This window comes from Aulonocara stuartgranti (genome assembly GCF_965226115.1).
Source record: "Aulonocara stuartgranti genome assembly, chromosome: 11".
Lineage (NCBI taxonomy): Eukaryota > Metazoa > Chordata > Actinopteri > Cichliformes > Cichlidae > Aulonocara > Aulonocara stuartgranti.
This window is the reverse complement of record NC_138947.1, coordinates 31613454-31626845: the sequence shown is the minus strand read 5'-3', so window position 1 is coordinate 31626845 and position 13392 is coordinate 31613454. Positions and strand designations below refer to the sequence as shown.

At 43.1% G+C, this 13392-nt stretch overlaps 2 protein-coding genes and 1 long non-coding RNA gene across 5 annotated transcripts in view; 2 read left to right on the top strand and 1 right to left on the bottom strand.

Annotated features, from left to right (window-relative positions):
• Window positions 1-13392, bottom strand: part of LOC309717043 (sialic acid-binding Ig-like lectin 14) — a 287651-nt gene that overhangs the window by 215471 nt on the left and 58788 nt on the right. The gene's annotated exons all lie outside the window — the stretch shown is intronic.
• The window catches only part of LOC309717046, a 104997-nt gene that overhangs the window by 60291 nt on the left and 31314 nt on the right, over window positions 1-13392 (top strand). The window lies entirely within an intron of this gene.
• Window positions 239-10664, top strand: znf576.1 (zinc finger protein 576, tandem duplicate 1). 3 transcript variants are annotated; one of them, XM_082553169.1, is made up of 10 exons: window positions 239-308; window positions 874-1299; window positions 2441-2953; window positions 3065-6714; window positions 6788-7055; window positions 7329-7517; window positions 8238-8321; window positions 8422-8608; window positions 8756-8963; window positions 9063-10664. In XM_082553169.1, the coding sequence occupies exons 2-10, from the start codon at window positions 900-902 to the stop codon at window positions 10272-10274; spliced, it is 6711 nt and encodes a 2236-aa protein (XP_082409295.1). In that variant the 5' UTR covers window positions 239-308; window positions 874-899; the 3' UTR covers window positions 10275-10664. The 3 variants fall into 3 exon arrangements, with proteins under 3 accessions (XP_082409295.1, XP_082409296.1, XP_082409294.1); XM_082553170.1 differs by having other exon boundaries at window positions 240-353; window positions 7332-7517; XM_082553168.1 differs by having other exon boundaries at window positions 240-353.

Below are 13392 nucleotides of genomic sequence, written 5' to 3'. Positions count from 1 at the left end.
ACCTGCACTTTGAGGATTCCTGGAAATTTTACAATAAAAATGAATATTACACTTTTTTTAAAGGTTTTTGTTCTCCCTCTTCTGATATTTTATTTGTTGCAACAAAAAAACTGAAACGGACTTAACACTGGTCAAGGAAGCCAACCGGTAGTAACAGTTTTCAGAGTGGCCCAAACTTGCTGGAAAACCACATTTCCCGTCACTCCTCCGCGAGCTTTGTCAGACGTGACGTCACGATGTCTGCATCTCCTCCGTGCAGGCTTTGTCAGAAACGACGCGGTGATGTTTGGGCGGACGAGTGAGTCTAGGTAACGCTGAATCTACATCCTCCTACTTCCACACACCGTGTCTGTGTAAGTGGGCGTCTGTGTAGATGGATGGTCTTAAATCGAGAAATATTATTTAGTGTATTTGGCGCTTTATCAGAGCGGAAGTATCGCATTTTGCACTCTGATTTTTACCGCAAATCAGTGAATTAGGCTAACCAGGCTACCATTATCTTCGTCTGGTTATTAGAGAGACATTGCTCAAGGAACTCACCAGTAGGAATATGGTCCTCAAATGTTTTCACATGTCTTTAATTTTTATTTATTTTTTTATTCTTTAACACCGCATTGTGGCGGCTGAGCCCCATGTTGTTGTTGTTTTTTTTGGTTTTTTTTGCTTTGTTTTTTTTGTAATGCAAATGTTACAAGCTCAGTAACAATATGCGCTAGTCCCCCAGCTGTCGCTATGTGGATTACAAAGATGCTTTTCACTCCTTTTAAAATGTGTAGAACCCGCAGTCTTGGCAAAAAGGTAAATGAGGTAGGGCGATTAATATCTGTGTAATTATCAGTCATATGTGTTTCTGTCTGGAACCTGATTTCGCAGAAACATCTGAACAAGAAAGACTACAAATGCAGACTGCAAACCAGGCTCAGAGTGGGTCAAACCCTGTGACCACAGCGACCTCAAAGCCACCGCTGGACACTGAGGCTCAGCCAGCACAAAATGAGCTAGATGCACAAAAAAAAGACAGCAAGGGAGCTGCTGCTGAGACTGAGGAGGTAATTGCACCGGAGGGAAGTGCAGCAAGGCTAAAATCAGCAGAAACACCTGCAAAGGTAGGGATGGACGTGGACACAGCTGCAAAACCAGCGGTACCTGAAACTAACACGAATGCTGGATGTGATGGGCAAAAGGGTAAAAAGCAGGAGAAAGCTGTGAGTGACGGCAGGAAATATGTTCCTTCCAAGAAGGCCATGGTAGATCCTTTGAAGATGGATATGTCCAAACCGCTGGTCATGCCTCTCACATGTGAGTCTTTTACTTGTCTTTCCATGTTATATGTTGTCGAGGACTGAGAGACCTGCTTGATTGTTATTATTTCAAATTTAGAATTACAGGAGACATCATATTCTGCTGTAAACAATATCTACAGTATTTAACTGTGTATGACTGTATCCTTTGCAGTACTTTTACAAGATGTAAACCTAACATTGCTTCATTAAGCTGATACTGTTTGAAGTTTGGTTAAATCTGTACAGTCAATAGAATCTAATGTTCAGTAGCAGACAAAACTCAAAGTGAGAAATTATTTTGGTTGGGTTGATATTAGAGGTGGGAATCACCAGACACTCCACAGTACAATATTATCACAGTACTTTACCCACAGTACGATATTATTTTGATTTCTAACAATTTCCAGTATGCTTATATATGCATATTCTGCGATTTATCCTCCCTTTCTTCAACTGCAAACTATGTTCTTAAACTTGACTCAACAAAGACTCATTCACATTGATGGAAATATGTTGGCAATCTGTCTACATTTGTAAATTAGAGAGGAAATATTTGCAAACATTCCACAATCTCTTTATGAGTAATTGTCAGTCCAAGCTCTAAGCAACCATTTAGTTACAGCAAGTTGGGATTGGTCACAGAATGTGAAAAACATCAATGCAGTCACCAGGCACAAAACAATTTTTTATTTAATCGTGTTTTTTGTAGCTGTAAGGAGGTTGCTGTCCTGTCTTTAACTTTGTGACTGAGCCATTAGCTTTGTCAGGCTAAGTGTGTCCAGTTTGGGATGTTTCTTTTGTCGAGTCAATTTAATCTGAGTTTGCTTGGCTACATGTGTTATCTCAGGATGGAGGTGCATGAGATGCCCTTTTGTTAATAGTATTTCATTTATTTAACAAACTATTGATATTTGGTTCCCATTATGGATACAATATTGCCATGGAAAAAATTTGCAATACTATGCGGTATAATTTTTGTCGGGTGTTTCTTAACCTGTCTTTACCTCCATCCAAATTTACCTACACATTCGCAAATGAAATAATCCTAGAATCATGTGTTTGTTTTTGCGAGCATGTATGTTTTGTATGGATTTGAGTCTAGGGATACAGACGTGTGTTATATGTATTTACTCTGCTTCTGCCCTTTTCCCCTGTAGCATCTCAGCTTTCCCTCCAGTGCATGGAGTGCCATATAATCTTCAGCGATCACAAGAGCAAAGAACGTCATCTCAAGCTGAGCCACCCAGCAGAATATGAACAGTGCATACTGAGGAATGCCCTGTTTGCTTGTTATGTTTGTGATCGACATTTCACAAACTCCACAGAGCTCATGGTCCACCAGAAAGCCCACACAGAGAAGAAACCTTTCAAGTGTCCAATCTGCAGTCAGGCCTTCAACAAGTCATCAGAGCTGACCGTTCATAAAAAAATTCATTTTGGCCAAGATGGTTATGCCTGCACTGACTGTGGCAAACCTTGCAAAACGCTGACATTGCTGAAGTATCACCGGCGCACACACACTGGAGAGAGGCCTTATGTTTGCAAGGAATGTGGAAAGAGGTTCACCATGTCCAAGGCTCTGCAGAAACATTTGGTGTTACACTCGCCGGAGGGAGCTGAAGGAGAGGGGGGAGAAACCACAGCTAAAGCACAACCGAGAAAAAATGATGGTAAGGAAAAAAGCCATTGGTACAAGTGGTAAAGTGTTGTTAAATAGAAATGCCATGACTTGAAATGAATTAAAAGCATCACCATAAAGTTTCTTCGTTTATTGTCTCTAGGTGCTTCAGCAACAAAGTATCCCTGTTCTATGTGCAAGGCCACTTTCAAGAGTTCCAGGACACGTTTGCACCACATGAAAACTAAACACAATTCCTTGCCTGCTACTGCCAGTAATGTTCTCCCAGAAGGTCAGCAAGTGAAACAGACTACACCCATTATAACTCCGATATCCATCTGCCAACCAACACTACTACAGGTGGAGCCGAACGGACCCCTGCAAAAAGTTGATGCCAATATTGACACAGAGCAGATTCGCAAACTTATTGAGTCTTTGGGAAATGTGCAGAAAGTGAACCAAGTTGTCATACTGGGGCAGGTGCCACCTCATGCTCCACCACTGGAGGTGCAGCAAGTATCACAAGGGTTAGAGCCGGTGAATGTGAATCTCAGTCCACCGCAGATAGATTTTATAGGACTGAAACAAACAGACTCTAAGACAGATGAAGGTGACCCGTCAAACAATCCATATGATCCAATGGAGCAAACAATTATACTGGAACCTATTACTCCAGATGGACAGCTAGAAAATCCCTCTTTCTCAGTATTAGGTCCTCACATAGCAGCAGGTGAAAATGCAGAGCTTACACTTGTTCCAACTGAACAAGCAGAGAGACCTGAGGGAGAGGGGATGCATCAGATCCTTCAGCAACCGGATATTGATGTGCTTCATTCTAATCCTGTGGAGCAAATGGTTAGTCAGAATGAGGTAGATGATCCTAAACAAAATCTGGAGCAGATGGTCATATTAGAACTTACCCCTGCTTTGATACCAACTGAGGTGCTAGAGCAATCCCAAGCAATCCAACAAAATGAAATCCCTTCCTCCTCTCTGGTACCAACTACAGAACTAGAGACTCTCGATAAAACTGCAGAGCATACCGTTCTAGATGAGCAAGAAACCAGCCTGTCAGTTCCACCTCTTATGCCTACCGTTGAGTTGGAACAAACATATTTACAACCAGAGGAACAGGACATTTCTTCTTGCACAGTTGTTCAAGCAAACACACTCACGCAAGCTTCAAGTGAATCGAAAACCCATTCCACAAAAGTTTTTGATTCACATATGGAAACAGTAGATCTAAATCAGGTGCACCCTGTGATAGATCCAGACACACAAGAAGAGACACAAAAGAAGCCTGAAGAAGAACCACCTGACAAACTGCTGGAAGATTCCAAGAATAACCTGTCTGAATCAGAAAACCCGCCTGCTGAAGAAAAGGTTCTGTCGCAATTACAGTCTAAGAAGGTGGCAAAGATCTCAGAATTACCCATTAATGTAATGTCAGCCCAAGAGCTGGTGAAAGTCCGGAAAAGAAAGCCAGCCAGAGCTTTTTTCTTTCAAGGATATATGCAAGATTTTGTGGGAAGCATCTACCAAGACGACTTACAAGTTGATGCCAAACCTGCCAAGCGCCAAAGGTCAAAAAAACCCCACCTTGTTGTTAAATTTGGCCCACAAAGCAAAGAAAAGAAAAACAAGAAACAGAGGAAGCCTTCGCAGCAGCGTCAGCCAATGCAAGAAGAGGCGACAAGAAGCAAGACACCACCCAAAAAACTCACAGAGCAAAAAGTACCGTCACAGAAGAAGGGAAGGAAAGGAAAAAAGGATAAAAAAGTAGAAAGAGTATTATCTACTGCTGAAACAAACTCACCCTTATCGCCCCAAGCCCCACAAGTAGAACAGCTCAAAGAGGATACAAGAAAAAATAAGATGAAAAAGCAAACGGAAGTGGCCAGTGTAGGTGTTGTGCAAATAAGTAAGCACAAAACTGTAGCATCGCCTATACTTACAAAGAAAAAACAGACAAAAATAATACAAAAGAAGCAAAAACGCAAAAATGCAAAGGATGGGAAGCCAAAGACAGACATGGAAAAAGGGGGAAAAGTCAAAAAGGCAGACACACCTTGCTCAAATATAAAGCAAGACTCTCTGCTTCTACTAAAAGGCCATAAACAGCCTCAGCTGAAAGTTTACAAGTTGGACCCTTCCAAGGCATCAACCCAAGCCTCAGAGGCTTCTCCTCATGAGTCCCAGACAATGTCTCAACAGACTAACAGCAACAATCTCAAGCATCCAGCAAGTGAGTGCACAGATAATCTCACAGCAGAAGGTAAGAAAAAAGGAGGAAGACCCAAGAAGAACCAGAAAGCACTTTCATTGATGTCCTCGCTCCAGCTTTCTCATCAACCACCTGAGCCAACGCCTGCCAAGCCAAAGAACACCAGAAAACGTAAAGCTTCCTCAAAAATAGAGACTGAAGGAGTGATAACATCTCATTCCAAGCGTTCCTTAGAGTGTAAGGACTGTGGAGAGCGATTTGGTGAAGTCTCATCCCTACAGAAGCACAAGGCAACTGTGCATATTGTAGAAAGTCCCAGTCTCACTTACACCAATGGGAACATCTTTGAAGGCGTCTCAACCATGGATCTTTACCAGCTTCCCAAAGGAAGTGAAAAGCTTGTTGGGGTGAAGAATGCTGCTACAGACTGGGACACTGAGACAGAGATGGGAGAGAATGCATTAGAAGAAAGGGAACAAAGTCTCTCCTTTCCAGCTTTGATCCCCTCCCCATCTTTACCCATACCTCCTCTAGATGCTGAAGTGAAGACATATGAAGATAAGAATGGAAGCAGAACAGAAGATGGTAATCCATCTCATATATCGCCAATCATTTACTCATCATCTGAACAGGCGAAACATTATGGGACTCTTCCAGATTTCACATCCGAAACCACTTTAAGTAGCTCTACTCAGACAAAGACTGATGAGACAGAAAAACCTTCGGCATCAGATGATAAGAAGCTAGAACAAGGTACCCCAAGGAATTCCAGCTCTGATTTTGAAGTCCAGGGTACTGCAGAGGAAGATATTAAGGAAGATTTACTTCTAGAGGTAGATTTAGTCACTGTTGGGGAACAGAATGAGAAAGACGATCTGACTTCTCAACGTGACACTGTTCCTCAAAATGAATCAATTGCAAGCTGCAGTTCTGAAAATGGAAATAATGATAAAGGATCTATCCTAGTCAGTACTGATACAACTGAAAATAGTCTGACTTCGCAGACTGTTTCATGTTCCACTTATCAAGTGGAGATCAAAGAAGAAGAAGAAGAAGTTTTAATTCAGAGGCAAAAAGCAGAAGGAAAGGGAGCAGTTATGAATTCTGCGAGAGGTAGGAGTAGAGGAACAGGGCGTCTGAAAAGGGATTTACCATCAAAGAGGGTTTCAGCTGGAGATGCTCCCAAAGACTCAGAGAAACAGCAGGATTATTGTCAGGTAGTTTATGAAAAATGTCCCATAACCTCAGATTCAGAAATGATTGACTGTGAGATCGGCACAAAGACGGCACAGCCGGAGACAAGTTCCAAATTAAATATCAACAAAGCAGATGTTCCTGGTGCTTTGTTGCCTTCCATCCCCTCTACGTTAGAGGAATCTCCCGAAGACCAAGTTGTCTTTGAGCTGGAGTCAATTACCACGAGTGTTGAAGAAGTAATGAAGGAAAGAGGGCTCCATGGAGGAACGGAACAAGATAAGGTGATGGACCAGTCTCCAGGCCTCATACTGGAGAAGTTCCTTACTTCTAGACAGAGAGCGACTGCTGAAAAGGAGCAGTGCCTGATGATGGCAAGCGACAATCAAGCACAGGTGAGACGCTTGCAGTACCAGCTATGTTAGTTAGAATTCAACACTGCATACTTAAGACTTGTTTTCATTACAGGGTTTGGGCTACATCACTGAAAATGAGGTACAAGTTCTTGGAAGTGATGAGATCAAGGTTGAAGAGAACAGTTCGAATCAATCACTGACTGCATCCACTAGTCAAAATAGACAGACTGCAAGCGTGCAGCCGCTGCATCATCGCGATATAAGGACTGTTCTGGTGAAAGAGGAAAGCAGCCTCATAGTGAATGATGTTCCAGCCACAAATGGCAGCAGACACATCCGCTGGAATGTAGAGGCACTTAGTGAAAATACAGTCATCCCAAGTAAGTATTAAGGTTTCTCAACCAATATGTAATTATAAAACTATTGATTTCTGCAGTCTGCATACCACCTGGCACAGTATCTCTTGATTTCTTTTTTTTTAAATCAAATGTTACTTTTTTGAGAGTAACAGGATTTCTGATTATTGGATAAACCAAAGTTTAGCTGTTGTCACCTCTGATTCCACTCATGGCTAATCACCTTCTGGCTAATGAGTATAACTCTTGGAAAACCACTGTGCCATGTTAAATCATGTTCTTTGATTTGTATTTTAGCAGTAGAGGTTGGGGAGAGGACAACGGACTGTTGCATCTTACCAGAGTTCAACACCAGCCAGTGTATTTTCTATCCAATAAAGGAGGAGGAGAGAGAGGTCCTAGTAGAATCTGCTGGGACCAGCAGAAACCCAGAGGGATCCCACGATGCAAATCAGACAGAAAGTCAAACAGCTGATTGTGATATACGTAAGTAACTCACTCGACCTCCACTTACTTTGAAATCCACCATTTTTAATCCTCAGTCGTAAAAGGCTGATGGGGTATTGTCATCACCCTGCTGGATGGGCGGGTGGGCAGCGTTGACCCCTAAGTCTGTGAATAATTGCATAGTAGCTTCAAACTGATACCACAGGTTTATTTGCTAAAAACCTTGGATGAGTTTGGATCTTGGTGACCTTGGCCTAAAGTTCAGAGGTCAGGTTTTCTGAAAATCTGGTCAATGCAGTAACTTGAGAATGTAGGGATGAGGATTTTCAAATTATTACTGTCAGTGCAGCTACTAAAACTCTCAGGTGATTTTAGTCTCAGTGACCTCAATGTCAATATCAGAGATCAAGATTTTTGAAAATCTTACGAGTGCAATAACTCAAGAAGGAAGTCATCTAGGATTTTCAAATTGATAGCATAGGTGCATCTACTAAAAATTGTGGATGAGTTAAAATCTCAGTGACCAAGGTCAGAGTAAGTTCTGAAAGTTTTGTGATTATGATGACAAGGACCACATAAGATTTTCAAATTGATGACATAGGTGTGTCTACTAGCAGGTTGAGGGGTTGCACTGACGATCGCCAGTATTTTTCAGTTATACAAATGGAAGAGACTTGACTTTCTTATTGATTTTTATATTTGGTATTCTCCAAATACTACTTAAAGGCTTATATATTAATTTTGAGTCTGTTTAAACAGGTGAATCGATCAATTCTGTACCAGACTATCAGGAAACAAGAGTCGAAGGTCTTTTCTCAGATCCTGAGGTCATCGAGCAACAAGGTTTGTTCCCTTTTGTGGAATGATTAGTATTTATATTTGAGAGATTTTCTTAAGCTGTTTATTGATGATGTCAATAAAGCTTAATAAATCTGTCCTTTAGCTGTGTCAGACTCTGAGTGGCAGCACCTACCAGATCTTCATGAGTTTCTCCTTCAAAGTCCCGATGAAGAGGATATGGGTGGCTTTGAATTGTCAGATCCTCAGCTTGATTCAGAAGCAGAAGTAATGGCCTATTTCTCCAAGAACTCGGCCATCAGCGCACAACAGTCAGATCACACATCGCAAAGGTACAGTAAGACTTTCTTTGAGTCTACAAAACTATCATACATAGAAATAACTCTAAATACCCTTTTTTTCTATTATTGCTGTTGTTCCTCTGTTAAATACATGTAAGATTTGCTCTTGATGTTCTTTTGACTTTATTCCCCCCTTAGTTTGCCAACATCCGTGATCCCGTCTAATGCACCAAGAGATGGCAACAGAACCAGAGAGCCCATTGATTATTTCTCTAAGTACTTTGGTTGGGATACCTGGGTAGAACTTGCCAACTGTACAAATAAACTGTCCAACATGCCTGACGCTGTCACGGCCAGGGAAGTTGCACGCTTTGTTGGGATCCACATCGCAATGGGAACTTTGAAGGTTTGTATTTCTGCCTGTCTGATTACTGAAATTATTACCTCATTTTTGGTTAGATGCTAAAACCTAATTTTATTTATTTTTCTATTGTTACTTTCTTAGTTTCCCAGTGCAAAGCTCTACTGGGAAGACTTGACTAAGGTGCCGTTGATTGCTGAAGCCATCCCGTTGTCCCGTTTCCTCGAGCTGTCTCGCACACTGAAGCTGACTTCTTCAAAGTATCCAGCCAACGCTAATCCCCACAAAGGAACTTGTGATAGTGATCAATGTGGTGACGAGGCAAATGGCTCAGATGGTTCAAAACAGGCTGATCCCCTGTGGAAAGTTCATCCATTATTGTGTCGTTTCAAAGCAGGGTGCCAGTCATTAAGACGAGAGGGCGATTATGCAGTTGACCAATATCCACTTCCTCTCACTGGGAAGGTGCACAACAACAAACTGTCTCTCTACAGCACTGCTTTAATTGGATTTGACGGCTTACTCTTACATGTCGATCTTAAGGTGGATCTCTCAGACAAAGAAGGTGCTGTAGAAAAAATGGTCCCCAAAGGTAGTATGGTGTTCCTTTGCAAACAGGAACTGTCCACCCCTGTGATGCTCGAACGCCTTTTAGCTGCTGGGGTTCATGGAGCAGGCAGGGTGGGAGGGGCTCGAGGACAGATCGGTGATGAGTTTGTGAGCTCAGATGGGAAGTTGATGCTGCGCAGATCCCATTGTGGCTTCATACTTTCTACTGCGGGAAATGGCCAAAGGAGCGCGGCCTTTCTCATTGAAAACTTTGAGAAAGCCCAGATGTCGGCCCGTCTCCACAGAGAACTGAAAAATCTTTATGCAATTCCCCTCACGGCCTCTGCACCAAGCTGCTGGCCCCAAGCAGTGCTCTGGTACCTCACGGATCTGGCTTTGGTAAACTCCTGGCTCCTGTATCGACAGGATTTCAGAGCATCCGTGCCACCTTTGACTCTCATGGCTTTCAGATTGGAAGTGTCCAAGGCTTTGATCTTCTCTAGTAGCTCGGATACCCAAGACTCAGTTCCTCCCCAGCCGCCGGCAGCAGAGGTTCACACAACAAATGAAACCCGCAGTCCCATCCTGGTGGAGGAGAGTCCTCTGCCAGACGCAGCCACACGATATGACGGTTCAGGTCACTGGCCGGAGCAGCTTGGAGAGGGAGAGGGGGGCAGGTGCCGTTTTGGGGACTGTCAGAGGACATCACGAGTGTTATGCCTCAAGTGCTGTGTCTTTCTTTGTATCTCACGTAACCACAACTGCTTTTTGAATTTCCATAATCAGGGAAGTTTGGGAAAAGAGTAGTATCTGCTACAGAATTTACCAATCTCTGATTGTAACTGTGTTTTTGGTGTAGGGAAACTCACTGCCTTTCACTGTCATGCTTTTATAGGGCTGTTGTGATGCATTTTAAAAAAATCTTAATATGTCATTTAGGAGTTGTAAAAAATGAATTTGCCTTCAGAAAGAAAAAAAGACTCAGAGCCACACACTGTGCTGGAAAAGAAGTGTAAAAAGTTGTTTGTTTTTTTCACTGTGGCCATCATGATACTTTTGCCCTCAACTATTTATTTTCACCTGATCTAGTTTACATTCTATAGTGAGCTTATTTTTTGGCTCTATGAATTGTAGTATTAAAGAAAGTATCATTTATTTGAGTTTTAGAAAACAATAAAGGACAAATGGGGAAAAAAACATGCATCTTTTGATTATTTATTTAGTCATTTGAGGATTTTTTACAAGTAAATTTTATCACGGTTTGAACTGTCCAAGTGTTGTTGAAAAAGAAAAATGTGCCAAAACATATTAAAGCTCTTGTGTACTGAAATAACAGAGTAGGACACAGTACTGCAGCAATGTGAGTAATTAAAGTCCATCGGTCATTAGAACATTATCAAAAGAAAAACTATAGTAGCACATAGAGCTGATGCATGCTTGTATGAGTTTTGAAATACAGAGTACTGTACAAATTGGTGGTAAAAAATAAATAAATTTAAGCTACAAATATACGTCAAAATGGAAGAAATGTTTGTAGAACTTGCAACCAAGTTTTTACTCACCCATCATTTCTTTGTATTGTGTTAAGAAAAGGTGAAATAGGCGCAGAAACATGCAAATATATATGTATGAAAAAATCTAGAATATTAAGCAAAAACAATTTATACTATTCTAGCAAGCTTGAAAGTCAACATTTGGTATGAGCACTTTTATTCTACATCACAGGTTGAACTCTCTTAGACAAGCTTTCTTTTAGATACTTTGGATGTTGACTTCAACATGATCCCACACCACTTCAGGTCCATGCTCTGGGAAGGCCAATCCATGACTCTTTTTTTTTTTATCCAGAAATGCTTTAACTGCAATTTACCGCGGAAGTGTGTTTGGGTCATTGTCATGCTTAAAAATCAATCAAAGCAATTGCCAAACAGAATATTTTCCTTTTTTTTTTGTGTGTGTCCCGTTTGGATCTTTAGCCATCAGAATTGTTGTCTTCAGGCCAAGAAAGATGCCAAGCGGATTTATTTTACCAAGTGGATCATCATGACCTTGCCATATTGGTCCATTTGATTGACCTTTATTATAATTATGAATTTATTTTATTTTCAGTTGCTACAAACGGGACAGACATGACTGGGGGATAGGACAGGGAGAAAGAATGAAAGAAGTGGGAGAGAAAGAAAACCAAAGGGGAGAAGAGACGGTGAGAAGGGGGGGAAGAAAGAAAAAAAAAAACCAAACAACAAAAAAAACAAAAAACACCTGGGTCTTTGTTGAAATACTAAAGCGAAAGAAGCTCACCGAAAACGACCGTCATTATGAGGTCTGAGGTCACGCAGCATCTGTGTGACTGACAATGTTATTTAACTCAGGATTTTAAAAGAGTTTTATTTTTAGTCAGTTTATGGACTAAAAATATGGAGAAAAAAAACAGAAGAGAAAGCAAACAACAAAGAGCAACATAATAAAAAAAAACAGCACCATCACAATAAACTAGCTAGCAGTAAATATCAGTAGACACTAAGTAATAAACGATATTGTGCAGCACGCAAGATAGACAGCGCACAATGTGCCCTGAGGCAGCAGCCAAGAAAGCTGTAGTCCGCGTCTGTGAATACCTGTGTGTACACCTGTGTGCATACCTGTGTGGATCAGCATGCTTGCATTCCAAAGGCCTCTCCATGTAACGATCTGCTAGGGAGTGTGGGGAGCCACAGCCCCGTCCCTCAGGGCATGAAGCAGGCATGGAGGAGATCAAAACTCCAGACATCCAGAGGCCCCCAGAACACAAGAGACCAAGGAAGACCAACAGAGGGGCAGCCGCGCCACTGTCCCAGTAAGAGCTGAGGAGAGTCCCAGATGAGGGCTCACTCAGCAGCCGCGGAGCAGAAGCCAGGGGGGGTTGCAGTGACGCGCCCGTGAGCTCCGCCGGCAGCCAGCTGTGCCTGAGTGACCAAGCCCCAGGCCGAGAGGCCGGGGGCACCCCACCTCCGAAGTGGCCCGAGCGAGCCCCAGGCTCCAGGCCCTGATAAGCGGCCGCCAAGGAGTGATCCGGTGTGTACCCGGACGCCCACCCCCAGACACAAAGAACCACCAACGCACCGACACCTGAGGGAGTCCGCCACTGGCAGGGGAAGTGGTGGTGGGTGGAGATAGGCCTCCAAACCTTGGAGGGCCTGAGATGTCCCCAGAGAGGTGGCGTCTGATACCCAACCTGACATATAGACACAGACATACAGGCACACACAGACACAAACATCCATTCCCACCCTCATGCTCTCATATGCATTTACTCCACACTCAACCAACGTGGAGACAGACATAAAGAGACGCTGTACACACGATCACACTCCCCAAGCGTACTCTACGAACCGGGTCTAGGTACCCTTGCCCCTGGAGGGGGGAACTGCACCCAGACCCAGGAGGTGTTACCCTTTTCCCTGCGGTGGGGAGAGGCAGACCGCCCCGACTCCGCAGCAGCAGGGAGGCCCCACACTCCAGACCGCAGTCGGACGGCCAACTCCTCCTAGCCCCCCCGCTCCAGCAGGCCGCAGAGAACGGGGGTGAGAGAAGACTCCAAACCTCCCTCCACCCGCTCATTGTAGTGTTGATGCATGTGTGTTCTAAGGTGCATTTAAAACCCAGGAGGGCATGGAGCTACCTGCCAGAGAGCAGCAGGTAAGCGCATAGTCCCTCCTGCTAGCCCTCAATGTCTACGTGTATTCAAAATTGAGAGGTGGGCAACGACGCCAGGGGTGAGGTGTACACCCTGATGGTAATTTGGACTCCGTGTATCGTGCCCACCCCCAAGATCCTATATGTATGTGTAATGAGAGTGTGAGTAATGTGAATGTCTAAGTTGTGGGATAAAATTGAGGCAGAGGCAGCCAGAAGGGGACGGGGGGGGTAGCCTCCTCTGCATCCT

What these genes read in the sequence shown, in the direction of transcription:
- znf576.1 (XM_082553169.1), top strand. Translation starts at nt 900, where the DNA reads ATGCAGACTGCAAACCAGGCTCAGAGTGGGTCAAACCCTGTGACCACA. An exon ending in CAAGCGACAATCAAGCACAG is followed by an intron (nt 6,715 to 6,787) that starts GTGAGACGCTTG and finishes TTTTCATTACAG; the next exon opens with GGTTTGGGCTACATCACTGA. An exon ending in TCAGATCACACATCGCAAAG is followed by an intron (nt 8,609 to 8,755) that starts GTACAGTAAGAC and finishes TTCCCCCCTTAG; the next exon opens with TTTGCCAACATCCGTGATCC.